Source organism: Aquarana catesbeiana, linkage group LG03 (genome assembly GCF_042186555.1).
Source record: "Aquarana catesbeiana isolate 2022-GZ linkage group LG03, ASM4218655v1, whole genome shotgun sequence".
Lineage (NCBI taxonomy): Eukaryota > Metazoa > Chordata > Amphibia > Anura > Ranidae > Aquarana > Aquarana catesbeiana.
Window position 1 is genome coordinate 350,024,948 of NC_133326.1, and position 24,136 is coordinate 350,049,083.

Here is a 24,136-nt window from a genome sequence, read left to right on the forward strand (position 1 = left end):
CTCCTTTTTTTTTTTTTTTTTTTTCTTTGCAGGGATATCAGGTTTTCAGACTTTAAAATGGTAATTCCAGGTTCACTTTAAATAGTTTGTTTGGGCCAAGCTGCATTTCTATTATAGAGCAGTCACTGTATGTGCTGTAATGAACTGAAGTATCATTAGCTACATACAATTAGACCTGGTACACGTGGTTCTTTTTCGTTCAGCCCAGAAAAAAAACTGAGGAGCTCTGGAAGTGGTCGCTGTATTAACGATGAGATTTGAATACAGCGATCTCCCTGCTGAGCTCATCCCACAGAAGCCGGCTGTGAGATTAGCTTTTGTGAAACATACGGACGTACGGGCCGAATGTTAGCTGGTATCTACTGTAACGGTTGATTTCAGCTGTTATTCAGCATGTGTGTATGGGGGTTTAGTGGTGTTTCAACAGCAGTACAGGCAGCTTCCCGTCTGCTGCTGGAATTTAACTAGAGTCAGGCTGAGTGCTTCTCCAACATTTTTGGGAGAAGCCTTGTATTTATTTCAGTGAATAAAAGGCTTTCCCTGATTGGCTGAGGTGGAGAGGGGGGGGGGGGTGCACCCCCCCCTCTCCACCTCAGCCAATCAGGGAAAGCCTTTTATTCATTAAAGAGGAAGCCTTGTATTCATTGATAAATCCAAAGCTTCTTCTGAGAAGCACTCAACCTGACTCTTAAATTGAAGCAGAAGATGGTAAGTATCCCATACTGCTGCTGGAACTCAGTGCTGCTTACTGTACAAATGTAGCTATTTTTTTTTTTTTTTTTTTTTAATCAAAAACAACGTTTATTGAGCATAAAATAAAAATATACAGACATACGGGTAATTGCTGTATACAGACATACGGGTAATTGGTGGCAAATATAGCTAATTATAGTCCTTTTACAGTAGAGGTCCTCAACCTTTTTGGCACTGGGGACCAGCTGTGGGGTAGAAAGTTATGCCAAGGCCCGGGGGGTGGGGGGGATGCGGTTTTTCACAGGCAATTTGTCGGGGCAATGGCTGGTGTTGGCACTTCAATCATCACGGCACCATGGTTGATGTGATGTCAGAATGATTGAAGTACATGATTTCTATTACATTGTAATATAAAATGAAATAGTTCAACTCCCCCCATAATGCAGAATCAGTGGGAGCCCTGAGTGTGTCACTTGCCACCACCATTGCCTGCCACCAGATGCAGCTGGTCATGTCACCTGCCACCAGATGTGGATTGTCACTTGCCACGTCACCTGCCACCAGATGCAGCTTGCCCCGTCGCCTGCCACCAGACGCAGCTGGTCATGTCACCTGCCACCAGATGTGGATTGCCACTTGCCACGTCACCTGCCACCAGATGCAGCTTGCCCCGTCGCCTGCCACCAGACGCAGCTGGTCATGTCACCTGCCACCAGATGTGGATTGCCACTTGCCACGTCACCTGCCACCAGATGCAGCTTGCCATGTCGCCTGCCACCATATGCGGATTGTCACTTAACAAGTCACCTGCCTTTCTCTTAGAAAAAGAACCTAAGAAAATGCAATTCGGCTAAAAAACATTCCCACTCCAAAGATTAAAGCTGAACTTTGGGGAATATTCAAAGTTGCCCTTGCAGTGGGGCTCCCCCTGCACTGCAAGGGTTAAATGCTTGTTTTTGTCCAGGTGAACATAAAACAAAGTGGTTCTACTTGGCTTATCCCTCGATCCCTTGGCAGCCAGCGATTTCCTCTTCCTTCTGACGCTCGGGGTTGTGGGTCCAGTGTCTTTGCTTCTAATATGCAGGACTGCTGGTCCTGTATTGTACATGACATCAGAGTGCCTGCCCCTGACAGAATGCCAAAGAATATTGGCTTTGGGGGACAGGTCACATGGAGAAAGGCAGGTCTGAGGGTGAGAAGTAAGTTGAGTAAAAGGGCTTTTAAATTATACCTTGGACAAAAAAAAAAAAAAACAAGCGTTTTCAGTGCAACATCAAGGGTTACTTTTCCCTGAAGTTCAGTTTTGTCTAATGCCCAGATGTCATGTTCTGGTGCTCATCTTATGCCAAGTGGCCTCTGGATGTAGTCCTGCCTTTTTGTGTGCCCTATTGTAAACCAATTAGTTTTTAGTGAGTTGTTAATTAAAGTGGTATTACACCCAAAAGCAAACATTTATTTTGTAATTTACCACTTCTTAGGTGTAATGGCTTCTATAGATTTTATTTTTTTAGACCTTCTATTTTTACCTGATCCTGCCAGTAAGTCTGTTTTTCAGCAGAACAAGCTCTCCTACAATTTTATCAGGTAAAAGAGCTGAAAGAAATCATTTACCACTGACAGGGGTGCTTAAAATGATCTGCTTTTATTCATGTAAAACCTTTATCTCAAAAGAAAAAACGATTGTTGGCTGTAACTGCTTGTGTAACTGCAGTGTTAGCTTGGGTTTGACTTCAATTAGTATGTCTAAATCTGCTAGTACATGTAACACTCCCCTCCCCCAGACTGACTATGCTGCTGTGCCTCCTGTGTGCTTTCATGCAGAGTGGGGGACATTCTAATACAGGAGGTGTCTTACTGGGCAGGTGAAAACAGAGGGTCAAAAAGACTAAAAAAGAAAATGAATGCAGCCACCACATCTAGTGATTGGTTTTAATACTATTTTTAAGTAAAAATATGTGAACAGAAAATAATTGTAAGGGTGTCTCTATTGTGATGAGCTCAGCTCTTATGCTGTATAAACATTAGAAGAACCGCTAATGTTTGCCACTTGGGAAGTGTCAAGTACTATAAAAGCACCTTGCTTAGTGGCACACAGAGCAGATTGTTAGCATTCTGATCAACAAGACTGATCCTTGCAAAGTCTGCTGGGAGGAAGAGACATAATGAAGTAAAGCTGTTTTACCCTGAGAGCGATCAGTTCATGTCCCTCCTGCTATTCTGTCTACAGCCTTCTCTTATGGCCACCTGCTCTGACAGTCTGCTCAGTCCACTACTTAAGACATTTAAAGAGCACTGATCCATGGGACAGCTTTATTACAAATAAACTCCACATAGCAAGCAGCTGTTGAACAACTAACAAGCAGGATGGATTGTATTCTTTCCATATCCAGTGCTAGTTTGAAATACAGAAAAAGGAATGCGGGTACCAGCACACATATGATCCAGCGCTGGCTGTTAATTGTGGCAGTGTGCCTTTACGCATTCAGTGTATGGGTTGTGTAGGTTTTACCTCCTCCTGCTGTTATGTATATTAGAATCATACACCATACAGTATTTGTTTTACATTATTTTTGTTCCTAAAGCAAAACTGCACTCTCTCAATCAACATTGACTATTCTTAATGCTGTTAGCATTAGTAAATAGAAGGAAGTAGAACATATTTACTTTTTTTTTTTTTTTTTTTTTTTTTTTTTTTTTACATTTCTTCAGTTACTTCCAGGTTTCCAGTTCTAGGCAAATGATGTCATACATCCCACGATTCTTCAGAAAGAAAGGGTGGGCTTTCTTAGCTAAGCACACCATCCTGCCTGCATGCCCGAGCTAAGGGCAGATAGATTCCAGGAAGTAAATGCTGTATGAATCATCTGCCCTTACGCAAGATGGCCACAGCAAGAAATGCTAGGTGTTTCTCAATATGATTTCTCTGCAAAATAAAGCATGAAGACATGGATGAGGGAAGTATGCTTTGAAAATTTAAAAAATAGGAAAGTTCAAAGCTACCTGGGGACCATGGGCCTCTTTTATTGTAATATCTCTCTTTGCCCAGGTATACCACCCTGAGCTCTGGACAAACCTGGATTTCTACCACTTCTCCCTCTTCTTCTTTCTCTCCCTTCCTTTATCTTTTCTGTCTGGGACACCCTGTTCCCACTCTCCTGCCTCCTCAAGCAGGGGATCTTACAACCCTTATGTATGAAGCAGAAAAAGGCCTAAGCAGGATATGTTTACTACAGCGGCTGTAATTTCTGACCACTTCCTGGGTCAGAAGCACATTAACCACCTCAATACAGCGCACTTTCACCCCCTTCCTGCCCAGGCCATTTTTTAGCTTTCAGCGCTGTCACACTTTGAATGACAATTGCGCGGTCATGTTGCACTGCACCCTAATGAAATTATCATTTTTTTTTCCCCACAAATAGTTTTCTTTTGGTGGTATTTGATCACCTCTGCGTTTTTTATTTTTTGAGCTATAAACAAAAGAAGAGTGACACGTTTGAAAAAAACGCATTATTTTTTACTTTTTTCTATAATAAATATCCATTTTTTTTAAACAAATTTTTTCCTCAGTTTAGGCCGATACGTATTCTTCTACATGGTAAAAAAAATCGCAATAAGCATATATTGATTGGTTTGGTTTGCGCAAAAGTTATAGCGTCTACAAAATACGGGATAGATTTATAGCATTTTTATTTATTTTTTTTTTACTAGTAATAGCGGCGATCTGCGATTTTTATCGTGACTGCGATATTGCGACAGACATATCGGACACTTTTGACACATTTTTGGGACCATTCACATTTATACAGCGATCCGTGCTATAAAAATGCACTGATTACTGTATAAATGTGACTGGCATGGAAGGGGTTAACACTAGGGGCTGATCAAGGGGTTGTTTCCTAGGGAGTGTTTCTAACTGTAGGGGGAGGGGACTCACAAGGGGAGGAGACCGATCGGTGCTCCTCTGTACTGGGAACACATTATCGGTCTCCTCTCCTCTGACAGGACGTGAATCTGTGTGTTTACACACACAGATCCACGGTCCTGCTGTGTTACTGGGCAATCGCGGGTGCCCGTCGGACATTGCGGCCGCCGGGCACGTGCATTGGGTCCCGAGTGACACGGCGGGGCGCGCGCGAGTGCCGTCGGCATCGTGCGCCCCCTGGTGGGCCAGGAAGGGGAGGACGTCATATGACAGCCGGCGGGCGGAAAGCGGTTAAACAAAATGCCGCGACACACTAGCTATAATCCCCTCTCAGCCCACTGCTGGACAGGGGGTGGGGTGGGCACGACACCTTGGGAGGGCTGGGCATTTCCACATAGAGTTCCCAAAGGGGTGCTGGGAACCTCCCGAGTTGGGTGGCAGACCCCCTCTCGAGATCCCCAGGTATCGCTGCAGCCTGGGGATCTGATACTGGGCGGCAAGGCTCGATAAGCCGACTCCCCAGGAAAAATGGTCTCAACTCCGCAGAACTGTAGGGTCTAAACTCACAGTTCTGAGTTATCTGCTAGTCTAGGACACACAACTAGTGATAGATATCTAACAACTTAGGATGCAAAGCTGTTCTTATGTTTTTATGTGATACTGCTTTGTCTCTCCTGTTACGGGACTGTATGGTGCGACGATAAGACTGATACAGTCTTGTAATGCTTATTTTTCCTTATTGGTTAAAACCCATCAAACACTTTGAAAATAAAAATTAAATAAATAGCGTTTTCAGTTTGTGGTTTAGATGTAGCGTAGTTCCGCTTTAAACTGACAATGCGATAGAACGCTTTTTTTTTTTCCTGTGTTTTTTGTTTTGTTTTGTTTTATTGTAACCCAACTGCAAGATTGTAAAATCTCTCCGATTTGGACAAAGACTTAAATTTAGAATACAAAAAAATGGGGGTGGGGCAGGTAGGATTTTTTTTCGGTACCATCATAATATATCAACTTTTAAAAACAAATGAAGTTTATTTCACATAAAGTCAACATTGCAGCATAAAATAAGTTCAAGATACATGGTAAGTTCTTATAGGCGGTCATTACACTTCTATTGGAAGGTCACTTAAACCTAAGGATACCTCCCAGAGGTCATATGATTGTATGGATATTCAAACTCTCAATATGTTTCCTGGTTACCCGCTTCTTCAGGAGAGGAAACAAAACAAGGAAGAGGACCATACACTAGGAATAATAAGAGACATAAATACAAAAAAATCTGTCAAAATCAGTAGCAGTTGTCTCCTATATACTACAGTGGTTAAAGACATTGATATGAAAGATTGTTACCTCAAAGGCTGAATCAAGGTCACCATCCCTGGGCAAGCATGGGAGCATATCCAAAGGTCCCCAGCAGGTGCTATGTAATATAGGTTTGTAAGCTTAAATAGCAATAAAAACGTATCGATGACCATTTTTAGTATGCAAATATAGAATACATACCAATATGACGTTTCCATCAAGCAAACAATGTTAAAAGAATGAGATAGATAGATAGAATTATAAATCGCTAGATGGCAAGTAAGGTGTCATAAAGGACAGTAGGCAGAATAAAGAGTTGCCGTCTAGCGCTTTATGCTATATATGCCTGGAACGAAAACTCTTAATTTCAATTACAAATGGGCATACTCCGCGTTAACATATTAAGGGACTCACAATCCTCCAAATCCAACTGATGGCTTTGCATTAAATTCCCCACCCCTACTCTGTAAAGCCCGTGCCCTTTTAGATAAGTGGCACCAAGGCCTGCACTCGTGGTTTGGTTGCTATAGCATTATCAAGATGGGTATCCTACCAAAGTTCCTATATCTCTTCCAGACATTACCTATTCATAGCCTCTTAGCCTTCTTTCGTCAAGTCAACGCCCTTTTCACTAGGTTCATATGGCTCCTAAACGACCTAAGCTTTGTAGACGCTTGCTGACATTGCCTAAACATCACAACGGAGTAGCAGCCCGGATGCATTCAAATAATATCAGGCCGCTCAGTGTTACAGTTTCATCATTTTCTCCAAACCTTAGGACCCCCTGCGAACTTTAGTCAGCTGACAATGTTTGACTCTCTTTGCACAGTGGACCCCTTTCCCGTGCCTTCTCTCACATGTACTCACTAGTAATCTACCCCAAGGGAGGACTTATTTATGCCTGGCCTTAGTAAATGGGAGAGGGACCTTGATAGGACCTTTTACGCCCGATCAACGCTGGAACATCATACAGTGAGGGGGGAAAAAAGTATTTGATCCCCTGCTGATTTTGTACGTTTGCCCACTAACAAAAAAATTATCAGTCTATAATTTTAATGGTAGGTTTACAACAAATGCTAGGATAACAACAAGTATATCCAGAAAAAACGCATTTCAAAAAGTTTTATAAATTGATTTGCATTGTAATGAGTGAAATAAATATTTGATACCCTATCAATCAGCAAGATTTCTGGCTCACAGGTGTCTTCTATACAGGTAACAAGCTGAGATTAGGAGCACTCTCTTAAAGGGAATGCTTCTAATCTCTGCTTGTTACCTGTATAAAAGACACCTGTCCACAGAATCAATCAATCAGATTGCAATCTCTCCACCATGGCCAAGACCAAAGAGTGTTCAAGGATGTCGGGGACAAGATTGTAGACCTACACAAGGCTGGAATGGGCTACAAGACCATCGCCAAGTAGCTTGGTGAGAGGGTGACAACAGTTGTGTGATTATTCGCAAATGGAAGAAACACAAAATAACTGTCAATCTCCCTCAGTCTGGGGCTCCATGCAAGATCTCACCTCGTGGATATTAAGTGATCATGAGAATGGTGAGGAATCAGCCCAGAACTACACAGGAGAATCTTGTCAATGGGAAAGCCTGACCTCTGTGAACCTTGTGCCAACAAGGGTTTTGCCACCAAGTACTAAGTCATGTTTTGTGAAGGGGTCAAATACTTATTTCACTCATTAAAATGCAAATCAATACTAAAACCGTATTGGTCGGAGGTGAAGAAGATTACTGGACAATTTACGGATTTTCCGTTGCCTGAGCATCCTGCCTTTTTCCTACTCCATTGCTCTGGAATTCCTCTTAAAACATGTAAGAAATCAATCCTTCATCACATGCTTAATGCTGCCATAGATTTTATTGCATTGTGCTGGAAGGATTCCAACCCTTCCCTCCTTTGCCATGTGGCCTAACAAAGTTAGGAACATTAAAGCCTTGTACACACGATCGGATTTTCCGCAGACAAAACCGCAGACTTTTATCTGAAGGGCGTCGGCCCCAAACTTGTCTTGCATACAAACGGCACACAGTTGTCGGCCAACAAACACGACGTAGTGACGTGCTACATGTTTTTTTTTAGCTCTTTAGCGCCCCCCACTTTGGGCTCCTTCTGCTAATTTCGTGTTAGTAGAAGTTTGGTGGGTGTTGATTCGCGCTTTTCATTTCACGCTTTTCAGTTTGTTTCTGAATGGCCGTTCGTCAACCAGACATGTTGCGGAATCGGAGGAGATAACGTGTTATTTATTATTAGCTTTGGAGTTATTGGTTTGACCCAAGTCAAGTCCAGGAACAGGAGGAGGAGGAGGAGGATTTCTTGGACCAAAAATTGGTTGCTTTATTAATCGTGACCAATTATGTCATATGCCTTTGCTGCATAAGCTCCAGGAGAATAATCCAAATGATTTTTGGAATTATCTCTGGATAACAGACCCCTGCTTTCACCAACTCTTGGCATTGTTGACCCCCTATATTAAGAAGCAGGACACATGCATGAGGCTTTTATTTTATTTTTTGGTTGAATAATGATTTGATTTTGTATATTTTTGGATGCATAAAATGCACTTTTTGGTTAAGTTCTATTGGCAGATAGCATGTCTAATTTTTATTAGTTTTCTTTTCTTTTTTTAATGCACAATAAAAAAAAAAAAAAAAAATTGGAAAATAATACTTTGCTATGCGTTTTACTTCAAATGACCGTTTGGGAGTAGGCAGTTACATTTAAATAATACAATGTAAAATTAAGGGACACCAACATAGTATCTTTTATAGGTGTATCTTTGATCTTAAAAACTACGGGATAATGGTGTTGTGGTAACTTGCACCAAAAAAAAAAAAAAAAAAAGTAACAAGCATAATATTTTTCTTGATCACTAGAAAAAAAAGCCTTTGAAAATTTGTTTGCAATAACTCCATCAGCATCACCAGCAAAACAGCTTTGTTATTATCCCATTAAAGAAGAAGAGAATGAGCACTGCATTTCAAGATTTCATAATTTGCCACGTCATGTATGTTAATTCTCCATTACAAAAGCTAGTTTACAAGACTGACCGCTTCTGGCTCGTTCTTGCTTCTGAGCATGCGTGTTTGTACGTTGGACTCTTGTCCGACGGACTTGTGTACACCCGCTCGGAAAATCTGTCAACAGACATTTGTCCGTGGAAATTTTAAAGCCTGCCATTCAACGTTTGTCCGCGGAAAATCTGACATTGCCAACAGCCTGTCATCACACAATTCCCATCGGAAAATCCGATCGTGTGTACGAGGCTTTACACACTAGAAGACCTGATGCTTATTGCCCAAAACCGAAGACAGCAATATAAAAAAAAAATGTTCATATTGGAACATGTTTGTCTATTAGGACGAGGGCAAGGCTCTCTTGGAAAACTGTTCTGGAGATTTGAGGTCTTCCTGCCCTGACACAAATGCGCTCCATCACCCCACCTTAACACTCCCACTAACACACCCCCCCCCCCCTTTTTATTTATTTTTCTATCTCACCCACCTCCCTCCCTATCTGCTTCCCATCTTTCTGGTGCTTGTAGGCATCCTTTCCTTTTTATTTTCACTGTTTTTTCCTCTTCCTTCTTTCAAAAATGTGAAGTATCCATCCGATTGAGCTGTGTTTTTTTTTTTTTTTACTTTGGTTATCTCCGTGATCTTAGGAGAGTTTTCATTTACCTACTCATGGTGTCTAACATTTCCTGTGCCCCTCAATATGTGGAAATGATATCCATGTTTGTTTTGTGTGAGATACCGCTCTGACTTTGTATTGTTCTGTTCTGATAGATGCTATATTTTGATAAAGAATTTGAAAAAAAAAATATAAAATGATCGGCCATGGTGTCAGATACAGCTGTTAGTAACTGATAAGCATGCAATACAGAGCTAAAGCATGCAAGACCATTTTTTTTAAAGCATGGGTTCCCTGACACTTGAAAATGATTTCATGGTTGAGAAAAGATGTACAAAACATTTTAATTCATACTACTTTATTATAGGTATTTGAAAGCAACTATTTATGAAGTGATTTTATGTACATCGTGCATTGCCATTGCTTAGAAAAGAGCATATGCAGCTATGATGTGTAACTTAAAACTACACAACCCATTTGTCCATGTACTGCTAAAACCTGTCCCCACCATCTGTTAGGTTAGTGTCAAAACTAGAGCATGCCAGCTGAAGCATAAATGTACCAAAAACAATCCTTACAATTTACTGTTGTGACTTAATATGTCTAATACGCTGGAAATACCCTTTAAATGATGGTTAGACAATGATCTCAATGAAGGGGGGGAAAAAAAAAAATCATACATCAAATATTTCCTACACAGTAAATCTAGTATGATTGTAACAAGAGCTGCAACACACAAGTGGTATTATAACTTCACGTGCAGTGGGTTATTGTATATACATTGCCTACTTTTTTTTTCTATACTATTCTTTTCATCAGAGTTGCTATAATGGTTTAAAGACCATCCATTGCTCATTTTGTTAACCTAGTTACCTAGTATATCAGAATGACCTGAGTAAACGTCTGTCAAATGTATAAGGGGGAGCATAAAACAAAAGCATGATCTGAGCTGTTCATGACTTCTACCTGTTTTTTTATCTAATCGATCTACTTGGCTATGTTTGTCTGTATCCCATTATGCCTTTAATGGTATCCACTTTGGAGTATGACTCATTAAATTTTTTTTTTTCTCGTGGTCTGGTTCCCTTTTTGTCATTCAGTTAGGACCAAGGACCTTGTAAGCTGTGAATGCAGCGACCCCAGTACGTAAGCTGTGGAAATGACTAATCGGCTTTGCTGGGATTTTTTATCTGGGCGGAAGTCTCACTGCCTCACCATATTAATGAATTTAGCCTCTTAACTCCCCCCCCCCCCCCCCCCCCCCACAAACCACAACAACACTGGCAATAGACTGTGGGATGCCTTTGTGTCAGTGCTACTCACATTGTTTCTCATGTCCTGGCTAGACTGCTTACAGAAGGGATGCTAAAGCCGTAGGCTGATACTTGGAATACGTTCGCTGTGTGTCTTTTAATATGGAAGCCATGCAGAAGTTGTATCTGGGAGCCTTTAAAATATATCTACATTTGGACTGATGTGTAATTAATGACCAGATACCCAAACTCCAAGGCTTTGGATTGACCGTTTAGAACCATAGGGGTTAGGCTTTAACGCTAAACCCCAGGCAAACGGCTAAATACACATAGACAATAATCTATATAAGTGGTCATACCTGCTGTATAATGGCCAATCTGACTCTTTTCTTTACTGCTGTTAAAATAGAACTAAAGGAAGATCTTCTCTTTTTTTTTTTTTTTGCTATGTGTCCCATTGTTTCATTCTCCCATCATTTCTTGTCTCAAAGCCAAAGCAGGAAGTGAGAGGAAATCCTTCCAAAGTAAGGGAATACCTGGTTGTTACCAGAATTAGTATCTCATTGGAGGATTTCCCCTCTATTCTTGTTCTGGTAACACCTCAAAAGTGTGGTATTTTCTTTCACTGCCTCTCTGTGATTATCGTAAACAGAACAAATATATAGAGGGCAAATTTCCCTAATGGGGCAAAAACCACATTAGGAACTCGACAGGTGTTTTAATCCCTTTCTGCTCTGCTCAAAACTTGTAAACTCTTATGTGCCTTTTTTTCTTCTTAAAATTACATAGGTCTACTTACCTGCTATCTGTAAAACCTCCTGCAGCAATGTTGGCAGCACTCATACACCTATTTCCCGAAAGACAACCTCTGGATATGACGCTGAGCACGTGGACTCCACTTCTTTGGTCGACCATGGCGAGGCCTGTTCTGAATGGAATCTGTCCTGTTAAACCGCTGTATGGTCTTGGCCACTGTGCTGCAGCTCAGTTTCAGGGTTTTGGCAATCTTCTTATAGCCTAGGCAAGTGATGATGAACCTTGGCACCCCAGATGTTTTGGAACTACATTTCCCATGATGCTCATGCACTATCCAGTGTAGTGGAGCATCATGGGAAATGTAGTTCCAAAACATCTGGGGTGCCAAGGTTCACCATCACTGGCCTAGGCCATCTTTATGTAGAGCAACAATTCTTTTTTTCAGATCCTCAGTTCTTTGCCATGAGGTGCCATTTTGAACTTCAGTGACCATTATGAGAGAGTGAGAACGATAAAACCAAATTTAACACACCTGCTCCCCATTCACACCTGAGAGCTTGTAACACTGAGTCACATGACACCAGGGAGGGAAAATGGCTAATTGGGCCCAATTTGGACATTTTCACGTAGGGATGTACTCACTTTTGTTGCCAGCAGTTTAGACATTAATGGCTGTGTGTTGTTTTTGAGGGGACAGAAAATTTACACTGTTATACAAGCTGTACACTCACTACTTTACATTGTAGCAGTGTCATTTCTTCAGTGTTGTCACATGAAAAGATATAATAAATTATTTAGAAAAATGTGAGGGGTGTACTCACTTTTGTGAAATACTGTGTATGTGTGTATATATAATATATTTTAATAAAAGTAGGACTTTTGCCTGTGATTACTCTTCTGTTACTAGGTAAACCATGAAGACCTTTTTATTGTTTGCATAGAGAAATCTTGTTTTCTTTTAGTGACGCTAGGCTAGTTCCTGGTGTGTGAGTCACTCACAGCTGCTATCTGAGCAATATTGGTTAGTGTGTGCAATACATTTTGTGCCTTTCCTCTCTGACATAGGAGAGCGCTTCACATGATGGTGACTATCTTGTTAATTTGTTTCATTTCTTCCACTGACATGATTGCTCTTTCTGTCTTACAGTTTCCATCTGCTGCTGTCTCTTCATCACCTTTCTTTTCTTGTCGGAGCTGACTGGGTTTATTGTCAGTGAAGTGTAAGTATTTACTAAGAAACAAGTAAAATAGGCTAAACCATGTTGATACAGAGGTACAGGTTATCATGCAGCAATCTACAGCCAGAAATGAGAATTTACTAAGACTGGAGCAGACAGAATCTGGAGCAGCTGTGCATAGCAACCAATCAGCTTCTATCTTCAGCTTGTTCAGTTAAAGGGGAACTTCACTCTAAAGGACCATTCGAAAAGTACAGCTTGCCCAGTGGGAAGCAGACACTGAAGCTGCAAGGAGTCACAGCCAGCTTCCGTTAGTAAACATGCTGGGGACCTTGAATAATGGCAAAGAACCAGCCCAGGGGAGGACAGCACTGGATCCTTTCTTTCTAGCGTGAAGATCCTCTTTAAAGCTTTGAAAATAAAAGATAGAAGCTGATGCCCTGCAGAGCTGCTCCATATTCTGGTTGATCGCAGTCTTCATAAATTCCCCGCAATGTATTAAATTACAATAGGAACGTTTACTAGTAAGGCACCATCTAAAACAGCAACATAATACACAGTAGCTGTATTCACTTTTTCAAATACTGAGAATCTGTTCTATGGGAAAAAAAAACGGCACCTGTAAATCTCTCCATATGGTTTTTATATGCACTGTCCCTAATGGTCACTGAACGAACAAACTAGACAGGGGCACTTTAAGGCTGCATTCTCACCTGAGCGTATTGTTCCAGGCAGAAAGTCGGGTGATTTTGCCGCGATTTTGTACAGGTCAAAAGGTCACCAATGTAAAAAGCAGAAAAATGCCAAAATCTGCCTGAATTGAACTACAAAAAAAGCTCCAGCACTTGTTTGAGCTCCAGGCGTTTGGCTTTAGGTGATTTGGAGTGGAGATGTGAACCATCTCCATAGAGAATAATTGATTTTTTTTTTTTTTTCTCCAGCGTTTTGGAGCTTCAGGTTTCAAGCTACAGAACGCTGAGGTGTGAATGGGGCCAAGTGGGCGCCAGACACTGATAAAAGTCACAAGACTGCTATATACTGCTAATGAGTAAAGGTACAGGCAGTCCCCAAGTTATGAACACCCAAGTTACGAACGACTCCTACTTACGAATGGCCTCAAATGCCGGCCACTTGTGCTCCACGCTGGTCCTGGATACCTCCGGACACCTCCCATACTGCAGTACTGCATGGCCAGAAGAGCCCCAGATAACATAACAAGCACCCGGAACATCCCACATCCATGCACAGTAGGATGTTAAACTTACGAATGCAGTGTTCCGACCGGAAGTTACACTAGCAAATGCAGTTTTGCAAATTACGAACAACTTCGACTTGCGCACAAACCCACAGTCCCTATTGTGTTCGTAACTCGGGGACTTCCTGTATTTATCAGTTTATATTTACTAAAATAATTGCATTTCCATGTTCTGTGTACTGTGGGTGACAGATGTCGACAAATCAATGATGAGAAATTTTAAATTGTTTGTTTGGTGACCTATATAGCACAGTAAGAAAGCAAGTTAGACGAAGTCCGAAAAAGTGTACACGTGATCTACCAGAAAAAGTGAATGTAGAAATACTACTTCTGGGCTGAGGGTAATGAAGCTTTTCAAATGATCCTTCCACCAACCTGGAGAAAGGGGAGAAGAAAATGCTTCACCAAAGCCTCACGGTGTGCGAATAAACCTTAGCAGATGGTATGACCACCAATGAAAGACTGGTCAAATTGGCTCTTAAAACCTCCACACCGGGATGTCCCTGGATCTCCAAATGCTTCCCCGCACAGCCCGCTCCAAAGATGTCCACAAAATCAGGAATGAATAGGGATAAATAGAAAAAAAACTTGTGCCAGGAGTTGAACTTTAAAGTGTTTGTTAACCCATATATACAAACCCCTGCTATAGCCCCTCTATTATAGGCAGGCATAGCACACTGTATTACACTTTTTATTTATATATATATATATATATATATATATATATATATATATATATATATATATATATATATATATATAAAAACGAGGCTTGCAAATACCGATTTAGTGTGATCTTCAGGCCGGTCACGTGACTCTCGGCCAGTTTCCAAGGCTACTACAGGAGGGGCTGAGTGGCCATGTGACATCCCAAGCTGACGTCAGAAGGAGATCTCGGCCCCTCCTCCAGTAGCCATGTATCAAAGCTGTACAGCAGCCGCAAGTCACGTGACCAGCTTGAAGATCGCTCTAAATCCAGTATTTACAAGCCTTGTTTTTATAAAAGACCAATACAGTGTGCTATTTCTGCCTATAATAGAGGGGCTGGTAGTGATTTGTATATATGGGTTAAACACTTTAAAGCTGAACTACTGGCACAAAAACTGGCATTTTAAATATTTTCCTCAATAGCCACAAAGGATATAAATCCACTTTGTGTGCACTAAATTCTTTCACAGACAGAGATATATTACTCTATAAAATTAGCAGTCACATCATCATGCTTTTCATAACCTGTTCAGAGAACCGAGCTGTGGGAAGGGCCAGCAAGCCCACCCACTACAGGTTGCCTGAATAAAACTACAGGAGGGGGCGGAAACAAGACCAGTCACCCTGCAAAAAAAGAGGGCAGCATTGACAGTTTTGCAGGAGCTTCCTGTAATAGAGGCATATTTTCACACTGGATTACTGCACAGATCTGGAAGAAATACACAAAGCAAGTAAGAATACACATGCCTCTTTATTTAGACAATATTATGTTCACCCGGCGTTCAGCTTTAGTGCACAGCTCTGGCTTATCAATGCTATTAGTGATACTAAAGCTAAAAACTTAGAGGAGTTAGTCTGCTCACATAATTTGTAATAATATCTTTACCATTCTGAAGCTTCCCTCCAACCACTTTATTATAAAATATGCAATGATTCTGTACTTGCCAAATATGCTGCAGAAATCTTTCTCCACGAAGTCTGGCTGTAGCCATTTTAACTGTGGGCAACTGAAGCTACTGCCTGTTCACTTCCTGGATATACACAGACACACACACACACACACACACACACACACACACACACACACACACACACACACACACACACACACACACACACACACACACACACACCCCACTGCTTGCTTGCATATTTCTTCTCTCTCAATGAATACACATGAATCTCTGCAGTCTCCTCCTATCTCTGCCCTTATTCAGCTCTGCAGCTCACCTGTGACTCATCCCTCCTCCACTCTCCTGCCCCCCTCCCTTGCTTACAAACTCTCACGAGAGTGAGAGGAAGCTGTACAGGATGTCACCTGCCTATTACCAGACAAGAAAGCAGAAGCAAGCTGTATAAGGTATTTACTGGTAGAAAAAAGAGGTTTTACTATCCAAAATTAAAACGGCAAGGGAAGAAGATTTAATAGATGTAAAAAATGACTGAAGGCCCGCTTTAACCACATCCCGCCCGGCCTATAGAAAAGTGACGGCCGGTGGCTCTTCCATTCCTGACTGGACATCATATGACGTCCTTTAAAATGAGACGCTCCTGCGCGCCCCCGGGGGCGAGTGCAGCACGGCGATCAGTAGTGCGATGTGTCGCTCCAATACACCGCATCTCTGATCATGGTAAAGAGCCTATAACCTAGGCCGTCAGTGCCCATCAGTGAAGGAGAAAACTTTTTTACAAAATTTTATAACTATAAAAGAATTTTTTTTTTTTTTTTTTCAAACTTTTTGGTCTTTTTTTCATTTGTTCAGCAAAAAATAAAAAAACAGCGGTGATTAAATACCACCAAAAGAAAGCTCTGTCTCAAAAAAAGGTAAATCTTTTTTGTTTGGGTACAAATTTGGTACAATTGTCATTCAAAGTGCAACAGTGCTGATAGCGCTGTGCATGGCTGCATCTATTCTCCCCTCTCTCCCTCTTCACACAGGACTCGAGCAGCAGCAGGAGCCATTGGCTCTTGCTGCTGTCAGTCGAATACAGTGAGGAGGAAGTGGGGGGGGGCGGGGCAGTCCCGCTGTGTTGGTTTATAGAGCGCGGCTCCATAGACGCACCACTCTGGAGCGTGCAGAAACTCAGAAAAATTAGACTTTATTAGCACTTTAGGATGAAATTTCCCATCTTATTGGAGCTTGTTCTGGTCACCCAATCATCCTCTTTTGAAATCCCTTTCATACAGGATGTGACATATTAAAAGATGGATATATATATGTAGCAGTGCATTGCCACTAGTAACTAACATCCACCATATCACCCTGCTGCCAGGCCTTCATATATCGCCTCTGAGACCATGAACAGTCATTTGCTTTGTTTTGTTTTTGTTTATTGGGGGGATATAACTTGGGGAAAAGGGTATATGGGATGCCCATAGATCATATTGCTTTGCCATCATATTTATAAATTAGAGCGTTGTTTGAGCCTTGAAGAAATGATGCACATGTATAACATCTACAGTCTCTTCCCTGTATCACCATGCAGATTACTGCTCCTCCTTTGCGTAACTTCTGCAGACTATTGCTCCCAGGAATCCTTCCCTCCTGCACAAACTTATTCTGTAGCACATTATATTTCTTGTCACATCCTCTTCTATATGCAAAAGAACCCACTCTGAATAGTTTCTAATGCTGACTCTGTTTAGTTGCTGCTACTAGGCCAGAGGTCTGCAGCACCTCTCCCCGGAGGCCTAGTAGTTTAAAAGCATGTGCTGAACGGTGGACTACTGTTCCCAGCTAGTCCAGCTTGCAAATCCTGCGCCCCTCAGGCCACATCAATTTGACACTATTCCCCACAGTCTCTCCTCTGATCCAGGACTCCTCATCAATGACTGTGTAATGATGAGGACTTTATCCATGACCGTGTAAGGATGAAGTTCCCACAGACTTCCTGGCATGTCTCCACATCCAGCCCTCCACTGTGGTACACTCGCCGACCCTTCTCTGCCCCGAGTCCATGATGGAGAACTTAACTGAACTGTACGTTCCGACAGCTTCTCCTGTCCCTCTGCTCCATAAATTCCTCATCAATGACCGTGTAATGATGAAGACTTCACCCGTGACTGTGTAAGGGTGAAATTCCCTCACAGCTCTCCCAGGCCTCCTCCCGCTATTGCGCACCCCCCCACCCCCAGATGGGGGTGCCCTCCTGGTGCTGTCTAGTACTCCATTCTCCACTTCTCCCGGCCGACAACTCCTCCCAGTGGCCTGTTACCTCAGCTTATATGGGAGGCCTGCCCCCTGCCAATTCCAGTTGGGGATTGGTCAGGGCTCCTCACATGAGCTGCCTGCCACTCCAGTTCTAGGTCCTTCCCCTCTTCCAGAACATTCTCCCTGAAAGCAGGGGAGGCGCCTCAGAACTAAAGTACAGGTGGTCACACCCACTGCTACACTAGCCACTCCCTGCCCCCAGATCAAAACAAACAGGCCTAGCTTGCAGCATAGGCCTGCCTAAATTTACCTGTACTGACAGAACCTACCAAAAATCCTCACTCTAGCACCTGCCTATGGTAGAGGGTGCTACATTCATATTGAAGTCACTCTTTAACAGTGGTGTAAGGCAAACCCTATAACCGTTATTCAGCTAAACTTCCTTCCTAAGCAATTTTTTTTTCCAGTAAAGCATTTCTTGCTGTAGCTGATATTCCTGTAGACGTTTCCTCATTGCATGTATGTTTTCAGGATACTCCTTTTATTTCCATAGACGTTCCCAGATCTTGTGTAATGTTTCCTGGACGTACTTTGACTCCTAGTCTGTATGGGTCAATATCCCCCAGAGTAGTCACTAGGAAGTAGTCATTGGCCAAGGAGCCCTACATCATCCCCCTTTCCTAATATTTCAGTTTTTTCACGTCTGTGGTTACTATGCTAAAAACATTTTTAAACTGTTTCCAGTTGCATTGGCATTCTGTGGGTTCTTGATATTTTTTGCCTTTTGTAATGGCTTAAAGCACAAAACTTTTTCCAGTGATAGGTCGGGAAAGTTACCCACAACTTCCTTTATTTGGGACTCCGATAACAATACATCTTTGTTGTAATTTCCATGTTTACTTTTTGACCATGGCTGTTTAAAGGTCATGAAGAAATGTTTAAAATGGACCTGTGCTTCAGAAAATTCCAGCCCTCTTCATATGTCTAGGCATTACTTTATCACTCACTAGACCCACACTAACCTAACCCATTTCAGCCAGTCCTGGCCTCAAGTTGAATTATGGGCACGACATTTATGAGCCGGCTATCAATAGCATTGACGCTGCAGTCTTTGTTTTTTGGCTTTATTACCTGTTAATACTACTAGTAAGCCCAGTACATACAGGCTGAAAATGATCTAGTTCAGCAGGAACTGGCTGACTGTCGGTTCATGTGTACACTTGTCTGTTCTACAGAAGCCAGTCTAATGACCAGTGGGCATGCCGGAAAACCAGCATTCAATCAGCGCTTGCAGACAATGGCAAAGCCCAACTTAAGTCTGTTGTTTTTCACCTTTCATTATCAGACCAAGCTGTCCAGCAAACCATTTGCCACTGCTAAGGGTGTTCACATTGGGCTGTTTCTTCTATTCATTTAGCTAAAACCTTAATCGCAAATGAAAAACAGATGTTTCTGCAGCTGTTTAAAGTACGTTAGCTGAAAGTAGGCTATAATTTGTTAGTCATTTATGTAAAGTCCATCCAAATATACTAGTCCATCCAACACTATTCTATCCACAGGTTGGCAATGCTGCTGTACAAGGGTGGCTATGCTATAGCTCCTCAGATACAGTGGAGGAGTGAGTATTTACACTCTTAGACAGGAAGTGTGTTACTGGCCGGATCAGCAGTGGGGAAAAAAAGAAAGCTAAAGAAAAGTAATCTATTTCAATTTACCAATCCTTAGATGTGATGGCTGCATTAAATATTTGGGGTGTTTTAGATATGCTTTAGGCTTCATGTACACTAAAACTACTTTGACCACCTGCCACGGGAAAATGCAAAACGCGGCAAAATCGCAGCCCTGCAGCCAGAGGTCAAAACGTTCCTAACCTGAACATGATTCTTCCTCGTTCAGGAGAGGGAGGTTAAACCTCCCCTAACTGCAGCAGCTCCTAAACCAGGGGTCCTCAAACTACGGCCCGCGGGCCACATGCGGCCCGCCGAGGACGACAGGCCAGGCTCGGGCCGGGGCCAGGTCGGCTCGGCTTGGGCAGGTCCACTCTGCTTCGGCAGGGAGCATATCCGCTCCGCTCAAGCCGCCTCCCCCACCCCAGCCATTGATGGAGGGCTCCGTGTTCCGCGCTGCATGCTGGCAAGTGTAGTTTCCAGCACGGTCCCGCGCGGATTCACGTCTTCCTCACGTGGCAGACAGGAGGCGCGAAGAGTGACAGCGAGAGCGGAGGCTTCAGGCAACAGCCTACTAACAAGTGAGGACCCCTGTCCACCCATCTGTCCACCCCTCTGTCCCCCTGTCCACCCCTCTGTCCCCCTGTCCACCCCTCTGTCCCCCTGTCCACCCCACTGTCCCCCTTTCCACCCCACTGTCCCCCCCTCTGTCCATCCCACTGTCCCCCTGTCCAACCCTCTGTCCCCCTGTTACGACTAGCAGTGACGAATATGGAACCAGACATTGACCATCTCATTAGCCAAAAGCAGGCCCATAGTTCCCATTGAATCGAATACTGGTAAGTTTGTTGATTTAACTTTACTTTTTCTTCATTTTACATATTGTATTTGTTCCCGTTTTGTTTTTTCACTTCAAAATAAGATATGTGCAGTGTGCATAAGAATTTGTTCATAGTTTTTTTTTTTTTTAAACTATAGTCCGGCCCTCTAACGGTCTGAGGGATAGTGAACTGGCCCCCTGTTTAAAAAGTTTGAGGACCCCTGTCCTAAACGATCTAAAGTCCTATATATACTGTACATAGACATAAGGCTTTTATGGAGTTGAGTTTAGGGGCTTTGGCAAAAACGCCAAAAGCTCCTAAACCTGCTAGTGTACATGGAGCCTAAGTCATAGCCAGCTTACCTTAGGAGATGCTGCTTCTGCTGTTGGGTGAGGTGTTCTTTTGTTTGAAGCTGTACTTTGTCCATGCAAGTCACAACAAGAGGTTCACTTAAAGTGGAACTAAACCCTTTTATTCTTTACAGCCAAGGAAGCTGCTATCTATAAGCCTGGTACACACTAGTAATTTTTTTTTTTATTTTTTTTTCTCGTTCAACCCAGTAGGTCTAAAGGGGGAAAAAAACCTGACCGCTCAGGAGGAGCTTTTTAGTGTTAGTACAGCGACCCGCCCAACCCCCCCTTGAACACTCCAGTCCATTGTTTCCTTTGGTCCCTCATAACACAATTCCATTACTAGAAGTAAAATACCTGGTACTTCGACATAGAGGACATATTCCTTGCACCCCTTCTTTTCATGTAAAAGTGCTAGTGTTTGGCTGCTTAAAGCTAAACTCAGGCATTTAGCTCCTTTGTAAAAAGTGAAGGCATACTATGAGTGCGTGACACCTCTTGGACTTATCTCTGATATTTTCATCTGACAGGTTTTTAGAACTCCTGGAAAAATGAAGACTGCGGTCGCTGTAGTTCCAGGGGCCAGTACAGCTGCTATGCCCAGCCCTCACTTCCTCCTTCCCGATCACAGAAGCCTTTTGTAATACAGTTGCAATTAAAAGTATGTGAACCCTTTTGGAATATGGTTTTCTGCACAAATTGGTCATCAATTGTGATCTGATCTTCGTCTAAGTCACAACACTAGACAATCACAGTCTGTTTAAACTAATAACACACAAAAAATTAAATGTTACCATGTTTTTATTGAACACACCATGTTAACATTCACAGTGCAGGTGGAAAAAGTATGTGAACCCTTGGATTTAATAACTGGTTAAACCTCCTTTGGCAGCAATAACTTCAACCTAATCGTTTCCTGTAGTTGAGGATCAGACGGGCACAACGGTCTACCTAAACATTCACAGTGCAGGTGGAAAAAGTATGTGAACCCCTAGACTAATGAGATCTCCAAGAGCTAATTGGAGTGAGGTGTCAGCCAACTGGAGTCCAATCAATGAGATGAGATTGGAGGTGTTTGTTACAGCTGCCCTGCCCTATAAAAAACACACACCAGTTCTGGGTTTGCTTTTCACAAGTAGCATTGCCTGATGTGAATGATGCCTCGCACAAAAGAAATTGTCTATAAATGGAGAAAGTTCAGCATTGCTGCTACTCTCCCTAGGAGTGGGCGTCCTGTAAAGATGACTGCAAGAGCACAGCGCAGACTGCTCAGTGAGGTGAAGAAGAATCCTAGAGCATCAGCTAAAGACTTACAAAAGTCTCTGGCATATGCTAACATCCCTGTTAGCGAATCTACGATACATAAAACACTAAACAAGGATGGACTTCATGGGAGGATACCACAGAGGAAGCCACTGCTGTCCAAAAAAAAACATTGCTGCACGTTTACAGTTTGCACAAGAGCACCTGGATGTTCCACAGCAGTATTCTGTGGACAGATGAAACCAAAGTTGAGTTGTTTGGAAGAAACACACAACACTATGTGTGGAGAAAAAGAGGCACAGCACACCAACATCAAAACCTCATCCCAACTGTGAAGTATGGTGGTGGGGGCATCATGGTTTGTTGCTGCTTTGCTGCATCAGGGCCTGGACGGATTGCTATCATCGAAGGAAAAATGGATTCCCAAGTTTATCAAGACATTTTGCAGGAGAACTTAAGGCCATCTGTCCACCAGCTGCAGCTCAACAGAAGATGGGTGTTGCAACAGGACAACGACCCAAAGCATAGAAGTAAATCAACAGAATGGCTTAAACATAAGAAAATACGCCTTCTGGAGTGGCCCAATCAGAGTCCTGACCTCAACCTGATTGAGATGCTGTGGCATGACCTCAAGAAAGCGATTCACACCAGACATCCCAAGAATATTACTGAACTGAAACAGTTCTGTAAAGAGGAATGGACAAGAATTACTCCTGACAGTTGTGCATGTCTGATCTGCAACTACAGGAAACGTTTGGTTGAAGTTATTGCTGCCAAAGGAGGTTCAACCAGTTATTAAATCCAAGGGTTCATACTTTTTCCACCTGCACTGTGAATGTTTACATGGTGTGTTCAATAAAAACATGGTAACATTTAATTTTTCGTGTGTTATTAGTTTAAGCAGACTGTGATTGTCTATTGTTGTGACTTAGATGATCAGATCACATTTTATGACCAATTTGTGCAGAAATCCATATCATTCCAAAAGGGTTCACATACTTTTTATTGCAACTGTATGTGACCACATTCACAAAAATACAAGGGCTTCTCTGAATGGGCAGTAAATGGGAGGTGTGTGCTTTCCTTTGCTTTCTTTTGCTTTCTTTTTTCTTTCTTTTCTTTCTTATTCTTTTTCCTTCATTCCTCGACTTTCCTATTCACTGCATTGACATTCACTCATTTAGCTCTCTATGTTGAGTTACATACTGAAATCATCTCCAGATATCCGGAGTATCTGATTATTCACCCTCTGGATATTTAGGGTGTCCAGAAGCATGAACACACAGCGTAATGTATTTCTGACGTATGAGCTGTCAGTCCACTTACTTCTGTAGTAATATGAAAGTTATGAAAGTACAGTGTGCCCTACTAACACAGTGCAGCAAATGCATACTCTAAGGGATTTGTCACTTCTGGGCGTTGCATGGGAATGCCAGTCCGTTTGCTCTCTGCTATTGTCTTCTGGCTTTTTTTTTTTTTATTTTATTTTAAAGCCAAGTTTCATTTGTGTTTCTGTTCATCTAGGTCACTAGATATTTGCAGCAGCACATTGGTGCTCATTCATAAAAACTCAAAAGAAAAACAGGTTTTTTTATTAGGACAAAAAAATCTGATTTATAACTTCAATTTAGTGAAATGGAGCACACAAAGTGTGCAGCAGTTTGGGATATAAAATTTAGTACAGTGTAGAGAATGCAGGGGGGGATGCTGTGTAATGTAAAGCAAAACATTGTTCAAGCCCTGAATGTTCAGGGCTTGAACATCCCACAAAAACGCACCAAAACCTTTAGCTCCTTTGCCACTAGAAAAGCACATATTTTGTGCCTTCAAGAAACCCACTTCACACCACAATCCACTCCTAAATTTTTCAGCAAAATGTACTCGCATGTCTACACAGCCTCAGCTAAACAGCAAGGCGTACTTATTACATTTCACCGCAATAACCTATTTACATTATTAAAGGAGATTAAAGACCCAGAAGGGCGATATCTGATTCTAACAGGATATTTGCATGATACTGCCATAACAGTAATTTCATATTATGCCCCCAACAAAAGTCCTACTTCGTTCCTCTCTCACCTTTTTACAGGTAATCAAATCACATAAAATAGGAAGGTTACTTTTATGTGGAGATTCCAATCTAACTCTTTTTCCCTTTCTAGACACATCA

General features: G+C 42.2%; 1 protein-coding gene across 2 annotated transcripts in view; it reads left to right on the forward strand.

Moving 5' to 3' along the window:
- The window catches only part of ERGIC1 (endoplasmic reticulum-golgi intermediate compartment 1), a 160,067-nt gene that overhangs the window by 67,415 nt on the left and 68,516 nt on the right, over positions 1-24,136 (forward strand). For both annotated transcript variants that reach the window (XM_073620594.1, XM_073620595.1), the window contains one exon: positions 12,720-12,792. In XM_073620594.1, the coding sequence (XP_073476695.1) occupies positions 12,720-12,792 (73 nt within the window). The remainder of the gene's footprint in view (positions 1-12,719; positions 12,793-24,136) is intronic.